This window comes from Odontesthes bonariensis, chromosome 10 (genome assembly GCF_027942865.1).
Source record: "Odontesthes bonariensis isolate fOdoBon6 chromosome 10, fOdoBon6.hap1, whole genome shotgun sequence".
NCBI classification, from domain to species: Eukaryota; Metazoa; Chordata; class Actinopteri; order Atheriniformes; family Atherinopsidae; genus Odontesthes; species Odontesthes bonariensis.
Genome location: NC_134515.1, coordinates 2,802,397 through 2,830,037, shown reverse-complemented (window position 1 = coordinate 2,830,037; position 27,641 = coordinate 2,802,397). Strand labels below are relative to the sequence as shown.

Genomic DNA, 27,641 nt, shown 5'->3' with positions numbered 1-27,641 from the left:
TTCGGGAGAGAAACCCCAGTTTTCTCCCTTTGAGGTCGGGTCCCTGGAGCCCCTCTCATCGCAGAGTAATGCTGGAGCCCCTCGTTGGGCCGGTCCTCCCTCTCACATCTGTTGATCCAGGATTTAAAACTCCATTATTTCACTTCAGTTACAGTTTGGAGCCTTTCTGCACTTCCATCTGAGCTATTTGGTGGCGTTTGAGCTTGACACGGACCTGAGTGAACATGTTTTATCAGCCATGATCGCAGAAGCAGCCCTTTCATTCCAGTGAATGGAGGTTTATCTTTGAACCTGGCCTGGAAACAGTCTTTTTGCACACCGTCCTGCACTGTCTGCAGTAAGCTGCACTGAAAAAAGTGACTTTTTGGTGAAGTAAACTCTATTAGAGTAACTGTAAATAATTTCTACCTTGTATTTTTAAGATTCAGTAAGAACTCGAGCTTCTTAAGTGAAATTAAACATTTTATTAACGTAATACATGAATTATGGGGGAAGAGTAAGTTTTACTTAGGTTTACTCATACAAGTTAAATGTTTAATAGTTGTATGTACATAAACCTAGAAATACTACATAAACTTTACTCTGAAAGTGGATCGTTAAAATCTACTAAGTTACTTCATAACAGCAAATACTACAGATATATAAAATTTACTTAAAATTTTGAGTAAAATTATGTTCCTGCCAATGAAAAACAAGTTTAATTAATTTGTTTAAATAAATATCACTTAAAACTTAGATGTAATTAAGTAAATGTTACTTAATATCTTCAAAACTGTTATGTTACTTGATATTGCATCATTAAATATTACTTAAATCATTTGAGTGCAAATACTTACAAAGGGTTTTATTTACAAAGTAAATCTTATGAATTGTTTTTTTCAGTGTAACCTCTAAAGTTCTGAAAAAGAACAAACAGAAGAGGACTGAACAGGAAAATATTCACCAGAGCAGACGGAACTCAAACATTTCTTCAGTTTAAAATAAACTCAAGCTCAGTTTGTGTTGACTGAGGCAGCATTTATACACATTCATGGGTTTCATATTTCATTACTTTTCTTTTTTTACTACTTTATCTTGACCGAGAACAGTTTTGAACCTTCTTTTAAGGGATGTCCTGATCAACAGTTCTCCAGCTTTCTGAAGGTCTTATCAGTCTTTCTTCCCTAACTCAGCAGCCTGTCACACTTTCTCCTCCAGTAAAAGTGAAAAACCGGACTTTATATCACCAAACAGGAATAAAATTCCCTCAGATGTGGAGTCAGACGAGCAACAAAAAATTATTTGATTTTTGTTTTTACATTAATTTACTCGAATAGTGGCCTAAAATGAACAGAAACAGACATTTAATTATAATTTATTGTACAACAATTCATTTCCAACTACATTTGTATGATTGTGACAGCCATATTAAGTATTTTATGTGGGTTTTGAAGCATTTTGGTCATGAGACGCCTCTCATTTCTTTATATTTTGCATCCTCAGCAATAGTTTCAACACTTTCTGAAGGTCTTTCAATGTTTTTCTTTGGACATTTTCTGCTTTTTTCTTCATCTTCAGTCCAGTCTTTCTCTGTTAAGCCACTTAACTCTGAGCTATGAACTAACTCTGGTTCTGCCTCAGATTCTGTGTTTAGGTTCATGTTGCAACATGTTTCTGTGAATCAGCTGCTTCCTGTTTCCATGGAAACATATCAGTAGACGTGTTGTGTCTCATTTCTGATCAGCAGTAACATCTAACCAAGAGAAAACATTCTGATTCTTCTCTGAAGGATTTTTAGTTTTTGTTCAGATGTGTTTGGAGGTGTTTCGTCCTTTCAAACCCACACAGGCACAGATGATTTAGGTCGTGTTCAGCTGTGTGTAACAGAACATACTTCAAAGGTACATGTGTCCTTTGAATTGATTTAACTTTCTTTAAAAGGTCCTGGATGTGTATCAGGGCAGAGAGGGGTGTGCATGAGGTCCAGATCAAAGGTTGCAATAAAAAAGAGGAAGGAGTTTCATTTCAAAAAGAGAAGTGGAACTGACCCTGTCTGGTCTGAAATCCTTATTTATGTCCTCATTTTAAGCCCATTAGAGAACTGATCCTCATTTCCCAATAGTCTCATTTCTTGTCCAATCTCCCCATTACTGTTTCCTTTAGTTTCCTTTTATCTGCGCTCATGACAAACAGGACGTTTATGGAGGCTGCAACGTGTTCGGAAAGCATTCCACTTGTCTCAGGTTGTAGAAGATCCAGCTTCATTAATGCACCGATATGCTGTGCAGCTACAGTTCTAACACAGAAACAATGAATGTTTTGATCAGATGCAGCTCTTAACATTTGTTTGGCAAAGATTCTATGAAATTCTGAATGAAAACAAGCCTGATTCTCCTAAATTAAGCAGTCGTTAGCAGAGGTGGGCAGAGCAGCCAAAAACTATACTCAAGTAAAAGTAAAAAGTAGTCATCCAAATAATTACTTGAGTAAGAGTAAAACAGTGCTCGGTGAAAAAAGTACTCAAGTACTGAGTAACTGTTGAGTAACGTCTGATTTATTTGTTAACACAAGCATTCAATCAGACAGACAAAAATACTAAATAATCATCTTTAGGCAAATTAGAGTTCATCCAATTGATAAAATAAATTAAAATGAATTCATTAATTACAAAATAGCTTAAATTAAAATAATCCAGGTAAATTCAAGAACTTCAATAAAAAATAAAAGAGACTTAGGAAATGTTTAAAACATATGTAACCCATATGTAACCTAAAAAACAAACATTCACCTATCCATGGGGAAAAACGAGTTTAGGAAACTTAGCGCTACATGTTTCCTCAAGTTAGATGTTGAGTTTCTGCTGAAATGTGCGTTTGTTTTGGTTGCCACAGAAGACACATAATGTAGCTGCTGTTTCTCACTCTTTGTAAGGTAAACATGCTTTCAGTATGAGGCCTCGTCTGCGTCTTCATTTCCCACCGTTGGTTCTGACATTTTTCATCTGTTTCTTTCTTTGTTTGCTACGACTGCTAATGCTAAAGCTAACCCGTCCCGCCGCTGAGATCGAGTACGGTCACGTGACCAGACTGCACGGCTGCGTCTGATTGGTGGAACACAGTCAGGTGGTAGAGCCTTTGGCGGAAGTCTCTCTCTCTGTCAGAATAAAACATTAAAATGAGGCGTACGCGGGGGGATAAAAATAATGAGGCGTAGAATAGCAAAGAGGTAAGAAGAGAAGTAACCAGCTCATTGTAGCCTAATGTAGCGGAGTAAGAGGACAGTTTCTGCTGCACACATCTACTCAAGGAAAAGTAAAAAGTATAGAGATTTAAAACTACTCCTAGAAGTATAATGTTTTCAAAAACTTACCCAAGTAAATGTAACTCGTTACTACCCACCTCTGGTCGTTGGCCATTTAAAGTAACACCGGAGAATTTGGCATCAGAATGAACCTCAGTGTGAGCCCTGCACATGCACCACCGTACACAGGATTTTTGTTTTATATTGAAACAAAGACGCCACCAAAAGCCCACAAAAAATGTCAAGTTGCTGTAAAGCGAAGGGCTGGAAACCTGCATTATCTCAGCATCATGTCACATAGTTTTAAGGTTTAAAAACTTCTCTAATGTGGCTTTAAATATCCAAGTTTTTGTGGCTTTGCAGCACAGATAACATGCAGGGAGTAGTTCTTCTCTTTATTCGTTGCTGGGATGGTCTTTGACCCCTCTGGGCTGGTGCTCAGGTGCTTCTACCTGCTTTTAACGTCACATTCCTGTCGGCTTGAGTCTGAATCCTGTTCAGAATAAAGATTAAACACTCGGAGGGGATGGGCAGAACATCAGGAAAGCTTCTGAAGACGAGCTGAACTGCGATCCCACTGCAGAGGTGTCAGAAGCATGAATGGAAAACCCCGGTTGGGCTCCTACAAACCTTCACTTTACATCGATCCCTGAATCCCTCTTTTTGTCCCGATGATTCCTTTGAGCTTTCATACGAATGTCCGTCTCCTAAGAACAACATTCTGGCCTTTTACGAGCACATTTATAGCAGTTTTTGTTTAAAACGCCTGTTTTTCTGTGTTTACCATCAAACAAAAGAGGAAATAGATGTTGGCAGTTCGATGGGATGGAATATTACAGGAAATAAGCAGCAACTCCAACTGTTTTCACACAGAGTTACCCTCTGAGGGCAGGACCACAGGATTGTGCTGGAGGACCCATTAGGAACAATTAATCAAATTATTCTTGTAAAATTACAAGGATGTAATCCCCAGCTTTGCTTTGGGTTGGGCAGGCATGCAGTAAATGAATGAGCGGAGCACCAACAGTGAGTTATGACTGCGTATGTTTGGTGATTTACTCTGACTGACAGCCCTGAAGGGACTCCAGATGTTTTTATTCTCCAGTTGATGCAGATATCATGTTGGTTGTTCTGAATTTGATTCGTTTTTAAATACGTTTTGCAGATTTTTTTTATAACCAAAGACTTTAATGGTCCTCTGACTTTTCTTTTCGCTCCACCAGCACATCAAACACTTCTTAAATAAAAGTAAAAACGCTGTAAAGATAACTGTTAGTGTGACTGAAAGGAAAAGAGCTCCATGAGAAATGGTGACGCATCGGTTTGAGATGCATCGAATGATAATTCTCCTTTTGGATCAGCTGGATGAGAAGTGAACATCTCCAGGAGGACGGACGGATGGATGGATGGATGGATGGATGGATGGATGGATGGATGGATGGATGGGTAAATGGATGGATGGATGGATGGATGGATGGATGGATGGATGGATGGATGGATGGATGGATGGATGGATGGATGGATGGATGGACGGATGGGTGGATGGATGGATTGATAAATGGATGGATGGATGGGTGGATGGATGGATTGATAAATGGATGGATGGATGGATGGATGGATGGATGGATGGATGGATGGATGGATAAATGGATGGATGGATGGATGGATAGATGGATGGATGGATGGATGGATGGATGGATGGATAAATGGATGGATGGATGGATGGATGGATAAATGGATGGATGGATGGATGGATGGATGGATGGATGGATAAATGGATGGATGGATGGATGGATGGATGGATGGGTAAATGGACGGATGGATGGATGGATGGATGGATAAATGGATGGATGGATGGATGGATGGATGGATGGATGGATGGATAAATGGATGGATGGATGGATGGATAAATGGATGAATGGATGGATGGATGGATGGATGGATGGATGGATGGATGGATAAATGGATGGATGGATGGATGGATGGATGGATGGATGGATGGATGGATAAATGGATGGATAAATGGATGGATGGATGGATGGATGGATGGATGGATGGATGGATGGATGGATAAATGGATGGATGGATGGATAAATGGATGGATGGGTGGATGGATGGATGGATGGATGGATGGATGGATGGATAAATGGATGGATGGATGGATAAATGGATGGATGGGTGGATGGATGGATGGATGTTAAACTGGAATCTAACAGATGAATACGACTTAAATGTGCAACAGATTCTAACAGGAAACAGCGAAACTGTTTCCCTGAAACAAAAGGTCAGTCAGTGAGTCATGAAGCTCAGATTTTATGAGCTTCGTCTCGTTTTAATGTAACACACATTCTGGGTTCACGTGTTGTTCTTTCATCATTATTCTGCTTTATAACCGAGCTGCCCCTGCTGTACGCTCATTATATTTCATTACTCTTATTTGTTGCCTTGTTTATCACATATTATCGTTCGTGTTCGCCAGCTGCTGCAACTCACTCAGGGAAAGAAACCAAAGTATGGCACACGACCATGTCAATAATCCTCCCTCTGCACTTTTAGTGCCTCAACTCTGTTTTTAAATGATTTTTTATTGATGTGTATACAAGAGTAACAGAGGCACCTACATATAGCGGTATACGATGGTGTGGTCATTAAACATGTTTGTATACAACCTTAGATTTAGATTATATTTTTATGTTTATGTTTAAAAAAAAAGGCCAAATAGACTATACAATGAAAAAGGATTTATGACATAGTCTAAGATGGTTAAACAGATAAATTACATAAATAATAGAAGAAAAAATAAAAAAATAAAAGAAGAAAGAAGGGGGGAGGGTTATATTGTCACAAAAAAGTCCATAAATATTTGCCGTTTACTGTAAAATTTGCTCAAGTTTCTTCTACTTGAATATCTAATTTTCTCTACTTTCCAAAATGACGTAGTCTCTTTGATCCATTGTGTGCTGGAAGGAGCTGTTCTGGGTTTCCAATTCAGAAGGAGGCGGCGTTTAGCAGTTACAGGAGGTAAAAGCTATTACTCTCACTTCTTTAGTGGAGTACAGGGTAAAGTCTTCTGGAAGAGCAAAAACGCCAGTGTGGGGTGAAGTGTGAACAGTCCTTTAGAGGATCTTAGACATGGCGTGGAAGTTAATTTGCCAAAAATTCGTGAGAGCTGGACACGAGAAAAAAATATGCGCAAGATTACAGGCTGAGCCTCCACATCTGTCACAGACATCTGCCACATCTGGGGAAATCTGTGCCAACCTTGTTTTCAAATAATGGCGTCTACACTGAAAAAAGTGACTTTTTGGTGAAGTAAACTCTATTAGAGTAACTGTCATAATTTCTGCCTTGTATTTTTAAAGGTCCTATGGCATGAAAATAAATGGAGGCTTTTATATATTTTTATAGGCTTTAGTGGTCCCCTAATACTGTATCTGAGTTTTTTTCCCCAAAATTCTGCCTCGGTGCAGAATTACAGCCAGTCCCAAAAATGAGCTTTCCTTAGGATCCTCAGAATGAGCTGTTTAGGGTCTGCAGCTTTAAATGCAAATTAGGAGGAGAAAGGCGGGGCAAAGATGGCTCTGGTTTGCAAAGATGCACGTAGCGCGAGTCATTTCAATCAGGGGAAAGGCAGATATCGTGCGCGCCATAACACCAACAGCAGGACGGCTATCAAAACAACAAATAAGTACACAACACTCGCGTTACAGTAAATGAGGTGTCCACTTGCATACCTCATGCTATTTACCGTTACATTAGCGACAGTGACTGAGCTATTAGCTGCAGAGCTAACGACACAGACAGACTGACCGTTTTGACTCTGGAACCATGAATGAATCATTATCCTGATGAAATGCACTGAATCTGTGGATTCATTCTTCTTCAGGAAGCTTGAAGTAGGGGGTTTTGGTCTAAAATGAGCGAGCTAACCATCTCATGGGCATGCAAACACCTCCAACAGCCCAGTTGATGCTATTATCTGCATAGCTAACGATACAGACACTTTCTTGTGGTAACAAGCAATGTAGCTATACTGTAAATACAGGAAAGCAACACAATGTTAGAGCCTTAAATTACTTACTTGTCCGATGTCTGTGGTTGGGCCAAAGAGAGTTGGTACTGATCCAGGGTTCATTTTCAGATGTTCGGCAAGGCCAGCTCGGTATTGGCCGAAGTTCTGGAAGCAAAGAGCTGTGGGCGGGGAAAGGCAGTTTATTGGCTCTGGGGGGAAATAACCTCGACGTCATAAGAGGCGGCTTTCCCGATCAGGCCATCTGCATGGTCACATTACCAAAGGCAGAGGATAATTTCCAGTGCATGGTTTAGGTCTATCGTCATTTTTAGCCACTGGGGGGCCGCAGGCAGGCTAGAGGAACTCATATTAATGTTAAACAACCTTAAAAAGTGAAAATTTCATGCCATGGCTCCTTTAAGATTCAGTAAGAACTAGAGCTTCTTAAGTAGAATTAAACATTTTATTAACGTAATACATGAATTATGGGGGAAGAGTAAGTTTTACTTAGGTTTCCTCATACAATTTAAATGTTTAATAGTTGTATGTACATAAACCTAGAAATACTACATAAACTTTACTCTGAAAGTGGATCGTTAAAATCTACTAAGTTACTTCATAACAGCAAATACTACGGATATATAAAATTTACTTAAAATTTTGAGTAAAATGATGTTCCTGCCAATGAAAAACAAGTAGACTTTACTTAATTTGTTTAACTAAATATAACTTAAAACTTAGATGTAATTAAGTAAATGTTACTTAATATCTTCAAAACTGTTGTGTTTTATGGTAAGTGAAATTTACTTGATATTGCAGCATTAAATATTACTTAAATCATTTGAGTACAAATACTTACAAAGGGTTTTTTAAGTAAATCTTTTGAGTTGTTTTTTTCAGTGTAAATACAACTTTAAACTGTATCAAGGTGAACGGGCACAAACCGGTTTTGTGAATGACTTTCAGTGCGGATTCCCACCAGCATTGATCAGAAATCACTCCCAGCTCACACTCTCCTTTGTGTTGGTGGATAAATGATCTCGTGCCTGAACTCTAACTTTATTAGGGACCGAGCAGTGAAACTGCAAGGTCCCTATTGTATCTGTAAGGTTTCTTCTTTCTTCTTATTCTTTGCAAAAGGTGCTCGAAAAGTCTTGAAATTTTGCGAGCGCCACCTGCCAGACGACGACATGAAAGAATCTAAACTTTATATTTTTGGGAGTCGCTCATTGACTCTGTAGCGCCCCCTACGATGCTTAAAAATGGTCCCGCATTGGGGTTAGTTTCGCGTGGGACGCCGAAATTCGGTACACTCATTCATCATGCCCAGACGCACAAAAAAGTCTCTTGCCGCCATGGTCCCACGTCCACAGGAAGGCGGCCATTTTGGATGGAAAGTGCGTTTTGGTGCCATTTTTGACCGATTCCACGCCTTGCATATGATCGAACTCGTCCTACAGATTTAATGCTACAGACTCCAAACTTGGCCAGGTTACTCTTAAGACGTGGGGGGAAAATCATGGAGAAACTTTTCCAAACTCTGAACGGTGTGGGCGTGGCCAGGCGGTGATAATCGTGTGATGGCGTTTGTGATTTGAAAGCCTTATTATTGTCGCAAAATCATGAAACTTGGCACACACGTCCACCCTGACGACCTCGTACGCATGTAAAGGGTATCATGCATGTGGGCAGAGCTGCGCGACTATGGCGTCCAGCGCATGCCCCAACGTACGCACATCTCGGTCCCGCATACAGCTGCTTGCAGCTTTTTAATTATTATTATTAATTCACTGAGTTCGCTCAGGTTAGCAGCTTGGGCTCGTTGCCTTATTTAAGATGAATGCGTCAGAGTTAACGCAGGCCTGGTTCCCAGGAGCAGGCGGGTGTTTCCCTCTGCTTAAGTCCTCCACTTGATAACGAGAGTGTCAGAAGAGGAATGCAGCAGAAATATGGTGCTGCAGGGCAGACAGCGACGGAGTCAGCGATCAGGGTGGAGCAACGGGAGGACGGAGGCTGTTGGGAAAGAGCTGCGAGGCGAAGACAAGGAACAGAGTGTTTGGATAGGGGAAATGAAAATGAGGACCGAGCGAATGTGTGCAAAAGTTTCTGAGTGTGAGCAGACCAGGGGGTCTCAGCTCTGTGGGTACGGAGGCCCCACAGGGACACACTGTTCACGTTTCACCTTTCAGCTGAACTCGGTTACAGAAAGAGGGGGAGGAAGGAGGATTTAAACGGAGGTGAGATGCACGAGAGAAGGAGGCAAAGGGTTAAATGTGGAGAAGAAATGCAGAGAGGGTGGGGGAGGTGAGGGAAGCAGAAAGGGGGGCGAGTTGCAACATCACGAGGAAGATAGTGAAGATGTAAGATTAGATGGAGGAGGAGGAGGAGGAGGGCAGCTGAACTGGGAGGAAATTACTAAAAATTTACTCCAGCTTTGGTTGGCAAGAGAAAGGGTCTGTGAAATGCTGCTGGAGGTGTTCAGGGAGCTGGGCAGAGAGGGTCCAGTCTGACCAGTCCCGACCAGTTCCGACCAAACTGCTCTGGTCCAGGTCCTTGGACTGAGTGAGGTTCTCCAGAACTAAACCAGTTCTGACCAGTCCCGACCAGTTCAGACCAAACTGCTCTGGTCCAGGTCCTTGGACTGAGTGAGGTTCTCCAGAACTAAACCAGTTCTGACCAGTTCAGACCAGTTCCGACCAGTCCTGACCAGTTCAGACCAAACTGCTCTGGTCCAGGTCCTTGGACTGAGTGAGGTTCTCCAGAACTAAACCAGTTCTGACCAGTTCAGACCAGTTCCGACCAGTTCAGACCAAACTGCTCTGGTCCAGGTCCTTGGACTGAGTGAGGTTCTCCAGAACTAAACCAGTTCAGACCAGTTCAGACCAGTTCCGACCAGTTCCGACCAGTTCAGACCAAACTGCTCTGGTCCAGGTCCTTGGACTGAGTGAGGTTCTCCAGAACTCAACCAGTTCTGACCAGTTCAGACCAGTTCCGACCAGTCCCGACCAGTTCAGACCAAACTGCTCTGGTCCAGGTCCTTGGACTGAGTGAGGTTCTCCAGAACTAAACCAGTTCAGACCAGTTCCGACCAGTCCCGACCAGTCCCGACCAGTTCAGACCAAACTGCTCTGGTCCAGGTCCTTGGACTGAGTGAGGTTCTCCAGAACTAAACCAGTTCAGACCAGTTCAGACCAGTTCCGACCAGTTCAGACCAAACTGCTCTGGTCCAGGTCCTTGGACTGAGTGAGGTTCTCCAGAACTAAACCAGTTCAGACCAGTTCAGACCAGTTCCGACCAGTCCCGACCAGTTCAGACCAAACTGCTCTGGTCCAGGTCCTTGGACTGAGTGAGGTTCTCCAGAACTAAACCAGTTCAGACCAGTTCAGACCAGTTCCGACCAGTTCCGACCAGTTCAGACCAAACTGCTCTGGTCCAGGTCCTTGGACTGAGTGAGGTTCTCCAGAACTAAACCAGTTCAGACCAGTTCAGACCAGTTCCGACCAGTTCCGACCAGTTCAGACCAAACTGCTCTGGTCCAGGTCCTTGGACTGAGTGAGGTTCTCCAGAACTAAACCAGTTCTGACCAGTTCAGACCAGTTCCGACCAGTTCAGACCAAACTGCTCTGGTCCAGGTCCTTGGACTGAGTGAGGTTCTCCAGAACTAAACCAGTTCAGACCAGTTCAGACCAGTTCCGACCAGTCCCGACCAGTTCAGACCAAACTGCTCTGGTCCAGGTCCTTGGACTGAGTGAGGTTCTCCAGAACTAAACCAGTTCCGACCTTCCTGCATTTCAGTGGCTGGACCCTGAACCAGGAAATAGAGTCTTCATCTGTGATTTCCACCTAGAAAAACCCGTGTTTACTCCGGTAGCCTATCCTGAATTATCTCTTCATGTATGATCCTCCATTTCTCAGACACGTCCCTTCAAACGTCTCACGGATCAGATCAGATCAGCGTGTTGTTGCCTTCTGATTGGTTCTTTTCACGGATGTAAATGGTTCATTCTGGGCTCATAAAATCCATGCTCAAATGCTCAAAAAATGTGCACAGGTTAGAGTTAAACTTGGCTTTTTAACTGGTTTTAGTCAGTTTGGGGGGGTATGAAAGGACGCGGATATTTAAAAGAGCAAACTTGATTTATTTACATAAACACAAAGTTCAAACAAAAAGCGCGGCTGAGCCGGACTAAAAAAAAAAACCCTAAACTGTGGGATAATTACTTAACAAAACAAAACACTTGACATAGCGAGGAGAATAAACACTTAACTTGGTCATGGCATGGACGATGTTGACGGGTAAAGCTAGTCGTCCATTGTTCCGTCACGTCAACTTAACTCGCCGGATTGGATGCCTAGTGTCGCCGTGTTGCTACTACAGAGGGCGTGTGTACGAAGTTGTAGATAGAACATACGGTAGAATGGCTCCGGGGGAAAGTAAATAACTTGTGATTTAACCAACCGAAGTCTCTCCCCCTAAAAATTGGAGTTTTGGAGGGAAATGAATGTGTATAAATCGTCAGCAATGGAACATTATTTCATATTGCACCATGGCTGTGGATCTGCGAGCGAGGAGAGCTGCTCTGCTGCTGCTGCTGCGACACAGGAGATCACATGATCTACTGTCATTGGCTAACGCACTCCGTCTGCCGTGGCAAATTTCCATAAACTTCGAGCGAGCCCAACTTTTTGACGTGCCACAGGTCCCCCGCTCGCCGTGCCAGAATCCCAGCATGCTTTGCGAGCACGGCGACAACGATTTCATTGGAAATGAACTGAATGCGTTGGATGCGGCTTGCGTTGACGGAACAATGGACGACTAGCGTAAGGATCTCACAAAACAATGAGGGGACCTGGAAACTTAATACTGTGGAGGGTGATTAGGGATAGAGTGCAGCTGATGGGGAAAACACAGGTGCAGTGAATGAACTAAGCGCAGGGAAACTAAAACATGGGAAAGCTAAAAACTAAACTAAGACGTGATCTAAAAACCAAACATGACCTAAAACTAAAGACATAGTCCCATGGCGTGACAGTTTTGACTGGTTTTAACTGGTTTTAACTGGTTTACCTGCCCAGCAGCAGAATCCAGTTATTCAAACCTTCCAGACCTCCTGCTGCCTCTAACCAGATCCTGGTCCATGTGAGTCCGGCTGAGTTCTCTGCTCAGACGCCGTCTTTAAGCTGCTTTAATGCTGATTCTGTGGTTGTAAAATCAGGATTTTATCAGAGCAGAGCGACAGCCTGGAGACGCTTTCAGTGAGCCGACTCGTAGTCTTAATGGGCTGATTTCTGTCCCAGTTTCCATCTCCAGCTGCATCATCTGGACGTGTTTCTGGAGTTTGTTTTCTCACAATAGACCAAGTCTGGATTTAACTGGACAAAAGCAACATTTTTTCTAGTTTTTCAGTGTTAACAGAAACGTATATATTTTTAAAAGTAGACCCATTGATGGAGGTGGTAGGCACCATTTCTAGGCTTCATCCTCTTCAGACCGAGGCTAAAAATCTACTTATTTAGGATGACTTTTAACACCCAGTGGCATAATGGCCCTTTTATCTTATTTTATCTTAATTGATTTTGTTGTATTTTATTGCTTTTACTGTTCTTTTATAGTTTTTATTTGTTTTTATTAGGGCTGGGCAACGATTCAAATGTTTAATCTAATTAATCACATGATTTCCCTGATTAATCACGATTAATCGCATTTGTACGCAGAATCCAAAAATGAATCCAAAAGTAGTGTATAGCTTTTAGCATTTAGCTTTATTTTAAATGTGCTGCCATATGAATGAAAGTGCCATAACATTTGTTGTGCAAACACACTTTTAACATCAGCATCTTTCTGTAGTTTTTATGTAGAAGCCTCGCTCCACTGTCTGTTTCCTTGAATGACTTGCTGCTATCAGTTGTGTGTTTTGCCTTTAAGTGATATTTTAGACTGGAACTACTACGCTGAGAAGACAATTCAACTTGGCAGAGTTTACAGATGACTTTGGTTCTGTCGACTCCGCCGTCTGGAAGAACTTTAACATGAAAATGGCCGAGTAAAAGTTCCGTACCCTTCTCCATGTTTGGTGGATCCGCCGATTACTTTCTTTTCCTGTTCCACAGCAGACAGCAGCAGACTTTTACAGAATAAAAGCCTGTGAGCAGCAGACTTTTACAAAATAAAAGCCTGTGAGTAACAGACTTTTACAAAATAAAAGCCTGTGAGTAACAGACTTTTACAAAATAAAAGCCTGTGAGCAACAGACTTTTACAAAATAAAAGCCTGTGAGCAGCAGACTTTTACAAAATAAAAGCCTGTGAGCGACAGACTTTTACAAAATAAAAGCCTGTGCTAATGCATGATAAAACATTTATCGGCGTTAAAGAATTAACGAGTTAACTCATTATTGTAACAAGTTAACTTTCATTTTCTGAATTTAATATAATTTTATAACGAGTTAACTCGTTATTATCGCGTTAATTTATTAAATAATTAACCCCTTAACGCCTGAATTTATATAGCTGTATATAAAAAAATGTTTTGTGTGTGTTTTAGCCTTTAAGTAGATGATAAATAATGCTGAGAGTATTAATTTCACTTTTGCACAAAAAATAAATAGAAATTTTGGTATGCTGCAAATTTGCGACAACAGGCATAATGGTCAATAATAAGATAACAACAACACAATGTTTTTTTATTCACCCTTTTTTTTTACATATTTATTTATATAAATCTGCAACAGGAAATAAGTCCGTCACTGTGCGGTCGTTGTGAATATGGACTAACCGGCATTGGGGGAATAAAGATGCTATCTCAGCTGGTTGATTGAGTCAAACGGTTTGTAGCATATATGCGACAATAGGCGTTAAGGGGTTAACGCATGAACGCGATATTTAACATGATAATTTAGGAGTTAACGCGATAATAACAAGTTAACTCGCCCAGCCCTAGTTTTTACTTATTCTTCTCTTTATTTATTACCTGCTGTAAAGCACTTTAAGGTAATTATCGTCTGTAAAGGGCTGGATAAATAAAGCACATTTATATTTGTGGAGACAGAACTGAGCGTTGAATAACGATGAATAACGCAGCGTGTTCATCGGGACAGAAAGAGAAACACAATCAGCTGTTTCCAAAGCAGATGACCGCCGCTTCGGTCGGCAGGGAGGAGCGTGAGCGTGCACGTGAGTGTCCACGTGAGCGTGCGCTGCGTACATGATGGCCTGACAGGCGTAACACGGACCAGATGTTGAAAAAGCCCAGGGAGAGAAGAATGTGAAGGAGAGCCCTGACCATTGTTTGTGTGTGTGTCATCACCGAACAAATAAACCCTCTCATACGTGCACTCGCACGCACAAACGCGCCCGCCAGCACACACGGCGATATTAAATTCAAGGTTCTGTTGTTCATTCTTCGGGCTTCTTGGCAACTGGGACTCGAACCACGAGACAGAAACATCAGGGGGAATTTCAGACGGCGAAATATCACAGAAACTTTGCTCATCCAGGACGTAGAAGCTTGAGAATAAGTGTTCAATAAGTGTTCAATAACTATTCCTTTAGTTCTTATCTGGACTGTGCAGCCCCCAGGAGTCCAGGCTCATAGAAGGAAGATTCAGCACTTTTATTTAAATTATGCTTTTACAATCTAACTGTTGGCATCAGAACAGGCTGTCAGCTGAACTTTCTGCATTTCCTGTGGGAAAGCTCAGGAATTACCCCAAAAGTCCCATTTCTGACACGAAAGTTCAAAGGAACCTCACCAGCCCCAAACTTAAGATCCAACCAGCTGTCTCACATATCAAGAGTGGTGACGGATGCAGAAATAAACTGTTTACAAGCATTTCTGTGCAGTTTGAGTCTCAGGAAATCATGGTACTGCCCAGCCTCTTATCACTGGCTGGGGTTTTTCACCCTGCACTTTTTTACTCTTACTCAAGTAATTATTTGGATGACTACTTTTTACTTTTACTTGAGTACATTTTTTGGCTGCTCTTCCCACCTCTGGTAATGATGTTTGTTATCTCTAGGATGTAGGACCAAAGTTCTCTATCCTAATCCTTCTGTGGCTCTGAGGTGCAAAACCCTAGCCTGGGTGCCAGCCGAACTTAGCCCCGCCCATAAAAGTTTGGTCGGGAAGTTCGGTCTGGCTCTGCTCAGTTGGGAAATCATTATGCCCGACCAAGAATCGGTCGACCCAATCAGATTGCCAAACTCTATCGAGCGGTATCAGACTCACATTCCGACTAGAATCGTGAGTATGACGTAGTCAGGCTAGCAAAACCCAACAACTAAATTAAAAAGCAAACTTTACACAGTCTATCTGTTACGGAGAGGGAAGAGGACCCAGGTGCACACGGGAGGTTGAGGGGCTGGAACGCCATAAACTAAACTCAGAAAAGAAAAGTGAAGCACAGACGAAGCTGGGAACATAGATACTGTGGGTGAGATTAGCTGAGACAGAATGAGCAATTTTATCGATACTGCGATATATATCGATATTTATTTTCCTGATAAAGTATCGATTTTCTTTTATTGTTAATTTTTATTTTTTTAATTTAAATAAATTTTTTTAAAGCAAACTTTATTGAAAAGTCAGACGTTCCAATTAGTGAAAACACAGAACATTAAGGTGATACAACACAATGCCAGGGGGTCACATTATACAAAACAGTGATAAATTAGTTGATAAAAATGTTGTATAAAGTGCCCAGCTCTCACGTTTGTGACATGTTCGTTTGTTTCTGTTTGTCTGGCGGTGTTGTCCGTCCATCGAATCATATCGTATCGAATCATAACGAATCGAATCATATCGAATTATAACGAATCGAATCATATCGAATCATAACGAATCGAATCATAACTAATCGAATCGTTGGCTGAATATTGTGTATCGTATCGTATCGTATCGAATCGTATCGTATCGTATCGTATCGTATCGAATCGTATCGAATCGTATCGTTGGCTGAATATCGTGTATCGTATCGTATCGAATCATATCGTTGGCTGAATATCGTGTATCGAATCGAAACGTATCGTATCGAATCGAATCCAATCGTATCGCATCGTATCGTATCGTATCGTATCGTTGGCTGAATATCGTGTATCGAATCGAAACGTATCGTATCGTGAGATCAGAGTATCGCTACAGCCCTACTGAATACAGGTGAGAAGGTGGAACAAGCAACAAAACAGGACCGAGGCAGGACTAAAGGACCAAAAGTGATCACAAAGAAGAAAGTAAAAACAGTAAAAAGACAACTGAAGACTAGACTCATACGGGCAGAGGAAATCCTGATTAAAAACAGTAACTCCAGAACACAAAGCAACTACAAGCTTAAACAAAAGAGAGAAACAATCAAACCACGAAAAGGACAGGAGCATCAAAACCCAGATAAGGATGGATCGGGACGTTTCTACAAGCTCAGCAGCGTTTCAACAGTGTTTATTATATGTGTTTATTTACTGGACAAAAATCAAAGGAAAGCATCACGAATAACGATTTAGTAGTTCCTGGATCTGAGAAACAGAATCTGGATGTTCTGCTAAAGACCTGCAGCGACACGGAAAGACTGCGTCCGAGCGTGGGAACCTCAACCTGTGGCTGGAAACAAGATGTTTGTCTTTGAAGATGTTTAATTTCTTTTGTTCCGGGGACGCCGAGTCCCACACGACTCTTTATCTCCAGCTCAGCAGATCGGTTACTGAGGAGGAAACTGTTGAGGGGTTAAAGCTCACGATGGGAAGGAAACTTCGTGGGTCGTGCTGTGGTCAGGGTCAGAGGTCAGGTCAGGGATGGATGTGTAACAGCAGACAGTCCCTGGTTTTATCTGCGTTTACAGGAAACAGGACGGAGGACGAGACACTTGATCGTTGTCATCAAACTGTCCTGACTTCATAAGCATCCAACTCAAACATGTTGTTCTGAAACCACATCTGTATTTTGCCCTTTTTATTGATATTTCAATAATATTTTACAACCCAGTGGCTTTAAAGTTTACAATACCAGAACAATAATGAGCCGAACATGCGTCCTAAAGTCACAGGAAACAGCAAACAAGTCACCAGCCGAGGTGGTTTTAATGATATATAACCGCTTATATAACTGATGCTTAACGGCATGTGTGTGGCACAGTTTCTCTGGCCATAAAAGATCAATGCAAAACAATCATTCTGCTTTAAACTCCACAGTATTTATGCAGCAGTAAAACTAAGTGAATCCAAAACAGCCACACTGAAGTCATTACGCTGATTGGAAACAGGTCTGAGGGCTGAAACGGAGAACACCACCTTTCTGATTTCTACTTTAAATCAGACTTACAGTGTAAAACGTGCACGTCCAGCACTCATTTTAACATAAAAACAGGAGTTTCTGCCCCAGGAGGCAGTCAGCAGAGTGAAAGGATTCACCACAGGAAACATTTCTGCATGCTGGTCACACTCCAGTGTATGTTGTGCTGGTACGTCGTGTATCGGTTTTCATTTACACGTCACACCCACTTCCCGTCAGAACCGAATCAGCTTTCAGGTCCCAGCTCAGTTGTTGGATCCAAATGCTTGAAGCAGAAGCAGCCAGCTGAAAGTCAATATGAAGTTCTCTTCTGACCAGGAAGAGATAAGTTTGAGGTTTGAGAGGGCAAAGACAAAGGAGACTAAGAACAGCTGGAAAGTATAAAAAACATATTCACAATCTAGTTGTAGTGCAGGAAAATAGAGTATTAAGAAGCCAGCTGAGGCAGCTACAGATCCGGCTGATTGTAGGCCGGCGCTGGCAACTGAAAGACTGGTGGGACACGAGGGGACAAAAACCCACTGCAGTGGCATCTGTCACCACTGCATGGCATCTGTCACCACTGCATGGCATCTGTCACCACTGCATGGCATCTGTCACTACTGCAGCAACATCTGTCACCACTGCAGCGGCATCTGTCACCACTGCATGGCATCTGTCACCACTGCAGCGACATCTGTCACCACTGTATGGCATCTGTCACCACTGCAGCGGTTCCTGTCACCACTGCAGCGGTTCCTGTCACCACTGCAGCGGTTCCTGTCACCACTGCAGTGACATCTGTCACCACTGTATGGCATCTGTCACCACTGCAGCGGTTCCTGTCACCACTGCAGCGGTTCCTGTCACCACTGCATGGCATCTGTCACCACTGCAGCGACATCTGTCACCACTGCAGCGGCATCTGTCACCACTGCATGGCATCTGTCACCACTGCATGGCATCTGTCACCACTGCAGCGGTTCCTGTCACCACTGTATGGCATCTGTCACCACTGCATGGCATCTGTCACCACTGCAGCGGCATCTGTCACCACTGCATGGCATCTGTCACCACTGTATGGCATCTGTCACCACTGCAGCGGTTCCTGTCACCACTGCATGGCATCTGTCACCACTGTATGGCATCTGTCACCACTGCATGGCATCTGTCACCACTGCATGGCATCTGTCACCACTGTATGGCATCTGTCACCACTGCATGGCATCTGTCACCACTGCAGCGGCATCTGTCACCACTGCATGGCATCTGTCACCACTGCATGGCATCTGTCACCGCAGCATGACATCTGTCACCACTGCATGGCACTGGAAACCCATCGAACAGCTGTTTGTTTCACTTCCTAGTTTAGTTTGCAAAACGCTACCTTGTTCGGGTCAGAAAACTCTGACGGCCAGAACGAAAATACATTCTTTTTACGAGGCAACTATCAAGTTAATGCTACACGTGTTAATGTCATTTTGATGGTTGCCTTGGTGACGCATCGACAACACGAGCTTCCTGGTTGTTGTTTAGGCCATTTAACAGTTAGGCTTGGGAAAAAAAAATCATCTTTTAGCTTAAAATTCAGCAATTCTGCTGCTTTACCATCACATGAATGGACATAATATTTACAACCATGTTGCATGTTCTTCAAACATAGTGAAAACATCTTTGGTCAGATCAGTCACTGACTACAGAAAGGATCTTTTTCTGAGTTTTGTCCTATTTATTGTGCTATAATCTGTAAAGTGTGCATTATAGAATGGTGGTTCCTAGCTTTTGGACTTTATCTTGGGGTCAAACAAACAAAAAAAACCATTCAGAATGTAGCGGCACACTTTGTACTAAAACTGTCTGGTTCTGGTTCTCTGCAGAAATGGGACCCGAATCTGAAGGTGGTCGCCGAGGGTTACGCAGCTAAATGTATCTGGAACCACAACCCGGAGCTAGAGGACACCGGGGAGAATCTGTTTGCTGGCACCGGTCCTCTGGACCTCAGAGAGGCTCTGGAAAAGTGGTTCCTGGGTGAGGCATCTTTACAAACCGTCCATTTGAAAGCATTGGAGTGCTTCTGTGGTGTCAGAGCTGATATAATGTACTGGAACGTTGCTCTGTTGTGTGCAGAAAACCTGAAATATGACTACCAGAACAACAGCTGCCATGAGGATGAGATGTGTGGACACTACACGCAGGTCAGACTCAGCGTTTATGCACACAAACGTGCACGTGGGGACTCCATCGCCTCAGTTTGAACTGTGTGTGTGTTACAGATGGTGTGGGCAGGCACGCACAAAGTCGGCTGTGCCTTCCATCTCTGTGACTCTATGGAGGGTCTGGGCTGGGACAGAGTCTCCTTCCTCGTCTGTAACTACTACCCAGCGTCAGTACAACCACAACACTGCAGCAAACACTCCCCCCTGGTGGACAGAAACAGTAACTGCAGGATCCAAACAATAATAATGATAAAGTAATGTTTTATGTGTGTGTTCAGGGGGAACTATGAGGATGAGCGGCCCTACATCGAAGGCGACTGGTGCTCCAGCTGTCCTGAAAACCTCCTGAAATGTGAAAACAACCTCTGTGGTACAACACTCTCCTTATTATTGACTTTATTACTGAATTTGTTGACGATAAAGAAAACACAAAACATTTAGGATCCAAACAGCTCTACAGTCAGTGGGGTGACATGGCACTGAAAGGATCGGATTATTGGCTAAATTACAATAAGAATAAGTTGAGCAAGGGTAATTATCCTTGGATATATATATATATATATATATATATATATATATATATATATATATATATATATATATACATATATATATATATATATATATTTAATCCAATATATTACATTGGTTTATGGACACAAAAACACAGAAAGAGTCACTGAATGACACAGTTTGCATAAAACTAGACTAAAGATGTCTTGTTTTATGATGTTTGACTTTGTCTTGAGAAATACTGCCTTACAACCTTAACTTAACTCTCTACACTTTTTCATCCTAACTGAAATGTGCTGCAGAGCACGATCAGCTTCACTCAACGACCCATAAACCTTAGAGGAAAGTGCCGAGTTTGTACTTTTGCAGGTGAAAACAGATGAAAAACGACGAGTCTAAAACTGGAATGCAGCAAGAAAACCGTCCCAACTGACGAGATCGATCATCAACTCCATCGTTTTCGGCGCTTTTTCTCAGTGAAATACTCTTTTTAAATCTAAAGCAGCTTCTTCAAGTGGGTTTCTGATGCAGGTTCACCTCCTGAAAAGGCTTTTGGATCGTCTCCATCATGTTGATGCTCTGTGGACAGCATCATGCTAGCCCCGCCCCCTCAGTGGGGTCACATGGCACCGAAAGGATCAGATTATTGGCTAAATTACAATCAGAATGAGTTATTAAGGGTAATTCTCCTTGGATATATGGCGGTGAATGAATGAGATCAGAGGCACAAAGCGTGTCATACCCCGGTATGATAGGTGGCGCTGTACCCATTCCAGCTGTTGCTAATGGAGCCACTTCCTGTTGACCTCTTCACCACCAACAACAACAAACTCAGGCATTGGAGAAAGATGGAGAACGCAGAGCCAGATGAAGCTACGTCCCTCTACATTTGGTCTGTGATGAGCTGCTTGTTGCACAAACTCAATGCCCAACGGAGCATTCTCCATCGCGTTGTTTGTTTCTTTCTGACGGCGACAACAACAGGAATATCGTCTCCTTTGACTTCCGGGTCACGACCCCGGGAAAACATCTGGAGCATGAGCAGAACGCAAAGTCTGATTCACCACGTGCTTCAGCGTCTACAAGCAGGTTTAGTGACTTTCAACCCAGTTATCTCGGAGTCTGAATCCCATCCGATCCAATTCTTAGTCAGATTAAGGTGTCTACATGCACTTAATAACTCAGTCTGACTGTAATTTAGCCAATAATCCAATCCGATCCAGTTCTTAGTCAGATTAAGGTGTCTACATGCACTTAATAACTCAGTCTGATTGTAATTTAGCCAATAATCCGATCCTTTCAGTGCCATGTGACCCCACTGAGTGAGATGAAGTGAAAAAGAAAGCACACCATCTGGTCCTCAGCAGGTGTTAAAGCTCAGTAAATCCAACCACAGGTGTCATTATTCCGTCAGAAATCTGGGAGCGGTTGGTTTAGTTTGTGGTCATCCAGACTGAAATGAATCAATTAATTACAGATTTGAGATTTTGTCTGATTTCTTGACTTTTCTGGAAACGAGGCTTTGGTTCTGTTGGTTCTGTTGGTTCTGTTGGTTCTGTTGGTTCTGTTGGTTCTGTTGGTTCTGTTGGTTCTTTTTGGACAATCTGAGAAGGTTGTAAAGATGATTTTTCTTCTTTCGTGTTTCCTAGTTCCTGACAGAGTGGAGGAAGACAACGAAGATGAGGAAGAAGCGACAGCTGATCCCTCACTGCAGCCTCCAGAAGCTGTTTCTCCTGAGACGGTCCAGTCTGCCAGCGCCGCCAGCATCCCCGGTGACGTGTCCACAGCAGGCTCTGAAGACACCCCGCCGCCAGGAACCACCGCCGAGGCCGCCGACCCCGCCGGAGTCCCTTCAGCGACGCCGGGACGAGAGGAGGAGGCCGAGCGAGACAGCGAGGACCAGGTGGAAGAGAAGAGAGAGGAAAGTACGAATAGGAAGGTCGAAACGTGGGAGATATTAAAACCAAAAATAGTGACCAAGAACCAGGTTTCTGCTGGGTCGGCATCCACAGCTCCGGTCCTGTTAGCCTGTCTGACTGGACTCCTGACTGCCTGGGTGTGAGGACAGAGACCGCGGTAACTCTCCTGCACTGACTTGTCTTGTTGACCCGCCCTGCGGTAACAAACTGTCTCCCGTTCGTCCTCTTTACAGCAAAAATAGGTCAATTAATAAGTCACACTCACCAGAAAACAGCTGCTGTTCTCTTCACAACATCTGCATAACGTCTAAGCTGAGACCTTAACCCTGGAAGCCTGGAAGCCTGGAAGCCTGGAAGCAGCCTAGAAACCTGAAAGCCTGGAACCCTGGAAGCCTGGAAACCTGAAAGCCTGGAAGCCTGGAAGCCTGGAACCCTGGAAGCAGCCTGGAAACCTGAAAGCCTGGAAGCAGCCTGGAAACCTGAAAGCCTGGAAACCTGAAAGCCTGGAAGCCTGGAAGGGCAGAGCATCACTGCCAGTAAAACGAGCTAAATGCTGTTTACACAGTAAAACAAATTCACATCGTGTGCTTTTAGGGTTTTTTGAGTACTAACTGGGAAAAAAAGGGACATTTCTGCATCGTTTCTGCACCTGATGGCAACCTTCAGATCGCCATCCCCATCTCTTTGAGTGTTTAAATCTGTTTATGAAGTTTACGTGGTTCGTTTCAGCTTAACAATAAGAACTGGAAGTTAAATCTGAATGATGCAACTATTAAAACCTTTCAAAATCTAAAGTCTTGTATTTGTTTGGTGGTGTCAGCTCGGTGCTGACACCTGCTGGCTGAAGGGAAGCGCTGCAGTCTCAGTTCAGCTGGGCAGAAATTACATTTTCATTTTCAACATGAAAACAAAATGTTAGAAACATTCTGCTCCGTCAGTCGGCCGCTCAGACACAGTCATGAAGCCATAAAAGTGTGCGTTAGCATGTGAAACATTGGCCTCCTTTTCTTTCAAGGATCTTAAAGGGATAGTTCGCCTCTTTTGACATGAAGCTGTGTAACATCCCATATCAGCAACATCATTTCTGAACATCTTCTTACCCCCTGCTGCGTCCTGTGAGCAGAGTTCCAGCCTCGTTTTGGTGTTGATGAAGGTAGTCCGGCTAGTTGGCTGGGGTTTAAAAAATAAAGCGTTTTGCTTCTCAGAACAATATGCGTTCAACAGAGTAATACATTTGCATCACAAAATGGTTCTCCAGGAAAAAGTCAGACCTCACAATCTCTTGGCCCTATTTTCACTCCCTTCGTATCACTGCCTGCTGCAGACCGAGCAGCAAACACTTTAACAGGCGCGGCTGTCGGCAGGCGGCAGCACATGCGCAGTTGATGTTGATGCCATTTTGTTGCACTGATAAGGCAACGAAGTCTCACAGCAGCTTGTGAAACTGTCACACTGGCTGTGTTCGAAACCGCATACTGCATACTGCATACTGCATACTACATACTGATCGATCAGACAGTATGCAGAGCGTTTACCCACAATGCATTTCGCTCCTGCCCGAGCCGAAATCAGCCGGCCTGAAGCTGATTTCTCTTAAGCTCTAAACTCTGTAAACTTTAGCAACATTTGAAACATTTTCAGGAGAGAAAGTAGTCGTTTAGATCCCCAACGTGTTGAAAACCTGACAAAATACCGGCTGTTTACAATTTTGTTCCCACAAATTCGGCGCTACTAAAGCTAGCCGCAGTGAGCTAACGCACTTCCGGTTATTTTCACAAAATAAAATACCTGTTGCCTTTTATCATAGGGAAAGCCATTACCATACAATTGGTGCTTTTGTTTTGAAAACAGGAAGTGAACCTACCCTCGTTGTAGCTAGCTTGAAACTGCCGTTTTGACAGGAAATGACGATCGGCGACGTCACGTTACGTTGCATCTTGGGTAGTTTGAGTATGAGTAGTAACCTCATGATGCATACCCAACATTTCAGAGAATCTAGTATGCATCCGGGAACTTCTCGCTTACTCAAACTCGCATACTAACTCAGAAAGTTAGTATGAGTAGTAGGAGAAGTATGCAGTTTCGAACACAGCCAAAGATTTAATCTGTTCGATTGTCTCGTGGGACACAACTTTCTCTCCTGATGTTATACAAGAATACCAACCAAGGCTCATGCCAAAACATGAAATAGCCACAAATTACATCTATTGTTGCTGTTTTTGTGCCACTGCACACAAAAATAACTCCACAAAGTAGCTCAGTGTCAGACCGTTTTGTGAAACATTTAATGTGTTTAAGTTTTTGTTCCTTTCACATTACAAACTATTTGGTGATGGTTATTTTATGGTATTCACACAGAGAATTTGGCTATTTATTTGCTCTTTGGATCCCCCTACAGTTGGACCAGGTAATAAGGCTATCAGGAAAAAACAAAGAAGTCCATATTAAGGGGTTAGAGGGTGGAGTTGTCAGCCAGATGATCCCCAGTTTAGCTCATACTCACGTCTGGTTCTTTCAGCTGTTTCATTACTCTTGTTTTCACTTGTTTTGTTAGGTTTAGGGATTGAAGACCACTGGGTTATTGGTCAGGAAAAGGTCTGCCATGTGTTACAAATCTCCTTTTTACTCGACAGAAAGACAGAAAGCTCCAGCTGAAGTATTGTACACTTCTGCTCTCTAATGAGAGTGATTCCACCATGTGTAACATCAGAATCTTTCATGTGTTTGAGCTCTGTAAACATGCAGAACATCATCTCGTGGGAAAACCACCAAGTAGGAGACGTTTTCTTTGGGATTTTAGTGTTTGAAACAGTTAAAATGTTTGTTGTGTTTAAAGTGACGGCCCTGCTTCTTCTATCTACTGCACATACTCTCAGACTGGATCTACAACTGGATCATTTTCTCATTTCTGCTGCGCTGTCAGCAGGAAATTACCACAATTATCTTGAATGACTTTAGCAAAGATGATGTAATTGTTTGTACATAAGATTAATAAAGAAATAAACTTTGTTTCTTCTTCACAACATCTCAGATTTGTGAACATTTGACATTCAAGCTAAAAACTAGGGCTGGGCAACGATTAAAATGTTTAATCTAATAAATCACGATTAATCGCATTTGTACGCAGAATCCAAAAATGAATCCAAAAGTAGCGTATAGCTTTTAGCATTTAGCTTTATTTTAAATGTGCTGCCATATGAATGAAAGTGCCATAACATTTGTTGTGCAAACACACTTTTAACATCAGCATCTTTCTGTAGTTTTTATGTAGAAGCCTCGCTCCACTGTCTGTTTCCTTGAATGACTTGCTGCTATCAGTTGTGTGTTTTGCCTTTAAGTGATATTTTAGACTGGAACTACTACGCTGAGAAGACAATTCAACTTGGCAGAGTTTACAGATGACTTTGGTTCTGTCGACTCCGCCGTCTGGAAGAACTTTAAAATGAAAATGGCCGAGTAAAAGTTCCGTACCCTTCTCCATGTTTGGTGGATCCGCCGATTACTTTCTTTTCCTGTTCCACAGCAGACAGCAGCAGACTTTTACAGAATAAAAGCCTGTGAGCAACAGACTTTTACAATAATAAAAGCCTGTGAGCAGCAGACTTTTACAAAATAAAAGCCTGTGAGCAACAGACTTTTACAAAATAAAAGCCTGTGAGAAACAGACTTTTACAAAATAAAAGCCTGTGAGAAACAGACTTTTACAAAATAAAAGCCTGTGAGCAACAGACTTTTACAAAATAAAAGCCTGTGAGCAGCAGACTTTTACAAAATAAAAGCCTGTGAGCGACAGACTTTTACAAAATAAAAGCCTGTGAGCAGCAGACTTTTACAAAATAAAAGCCTGTGAGCAACAGACTTTTACAAAATAAAAGCCTGTGAGCGACAGACTTTTACAAAATAAAAGCCTGTGAGCAACAAACTTTTACAAAATAAAAGCCTGTGAGCAACAGACTTTTACTAAATAAAAGCCTGTGAGCAACAGACTTTTACAAAATAAAAGCCTGTGAGCAACAGACTTTTACAAAATAAAAGCCTGTGAGCGACAGACTTTTACGAAATAAAAGCCTGTGAGCGACAGACTTTTATAAAATAAAAGCCTGTGAGCAACAGACTTTTACAAAATAAAAGCCTGTGAGCAACAGACTTTTACAAAATAAAAGCCTGTGAGCAGCAGAATTTTACAAAATAAAAGCCTGTGAGCAACAAACTTTTACAAAATAAAAGCCTGCGAGCAGCAGACTTTTACAAAATAAAAGCCTGTGAGCGACAGACTTTTACAAAATAAAAGCCTGCGAGCAACAGACTTTTACAAAATAAAAGCCTGTGAGTGACACACTTTTACAAAATAAAAGCCTGTGAGTGACACACTTTTACAAAATAAAAGCCTGTGAGCAACAGACTTTTACAATAATAAAACCTGCGTTAACGCTTGATAAAATATTTATCGCGTTAAATAATTAACGAGTTAACGCGATAATAACAAGTTAACTCGCCTACTAAAAAAACTTTTTTTCAACACTACCAAATGATTAAAGTGATCATTTTCTTTTCTACTGATTTTTCATCTGAAGAAAAATAACTTTTGCAGTCTGGAGAGGAGAAGAAGGAGGGTTGGAGGTGTGCAGACCAGAAAGAGAAACAACACCTCCGACTGAAAGATGGATTTAAAGAGGGGAAAACAGACAAACACAGATGGGCAGATAGCAGAGGATGGAGGGATTCAACGAGAAGATGGTTGAAATATTAATTGCTAACTGCTCTTGGCGCTGTGAGGCTGTTTCTGGTTCTGGATGTGTGTGTTTAAAGAACATTTCTATTTCTTAAAACAATCCATCACTCTGTTTACATTCATACTAATTTACTTGTGTTCATATTTCTGAGTTTTGAGTGGAAATGTTCTTTAAAGTCTCCTGTCGTTCAGGCTCCGTTGGTTTATAACTGAGCAGCAAGAAGGAGAGACAAAAGGAAGACGAGCAAGTGCAAGAAAAACATCCCAGATGCAAAGTGACCTTCGAAATATCCAAAACAACGGGTCAGAGAGTCATAAAAGAACCTCAAAAGGACTCCAAACACACCAAATTGTACTGCTAAAACACACCAAATGGTTATATTATCACAAAGAATTTTTTTTTTTTTAACTGTGCAAAAAAAGCACAGAAGTAATCAAAAGTGGACAAAAGATGTCAAATTACATGAAATAGAGTCAGCTGGGTTGGTTTATCTCGTCAGGATGTGTCCTGGTCGCCTCCCTTTGGAGGTTTTCTGGGGATGTCCAGCTGGGAGGAAGACCCTGAACTCACTGGAGGGATTATATATCCACATCTGGCCTGGGAACACCCCAGGATCCCCCCCAGGAGGAGCTGAAGAGGGTCGCTGGGGAGAGGGATGTCTGGGTTTCCCTGCTGGACCTGTTGGCTCTGTGACCCGACCTCGGATAAGCG

At 42.4% G+C, this 27,641-nt stretch overlaps 1 protein-coding gene across 1 annotated transcript in view; it reads left to right on the top strand.

The window, feature by feature from the left end:
- The window catches only part of LOC142390478 (peptidase inhibitor 16-like), a 28,219-nt gene extending 5,228 nt beyond the window's left edge, over positions 1 to 22,991 (top strand). The window contains exons 2-6 of the mRNA XM_075475939.1: positions 19,427 to 19,577; positions 19,677 to 19,744; positions 19,823 to 19,932; positions 20,044 to 20,135; positions 21,928 to 22,991. Coding sequence (XP_075332054.1) covers positions 19,427 to 19,577; positions 19,677 to 19,744; positions 19,823 to 19,932; positions 20,044 to 20,135; positions 21,928 to 22,340 — 834 coding nt within the window. The 3' untranslated portion in view covers positions 22,341 to 22,991. The remainder of the gene's footprint in view (positions 1 to 19,426; positions 19,578 to 19,676; positions 19,745 to 19,822; positions 19,933 to 20,043; positions 20,136 to 21,927) is intronic.
- The last annotated feature ends 4,650 nt before the right edge of the window (positions 22,992 to 27,641 follow it).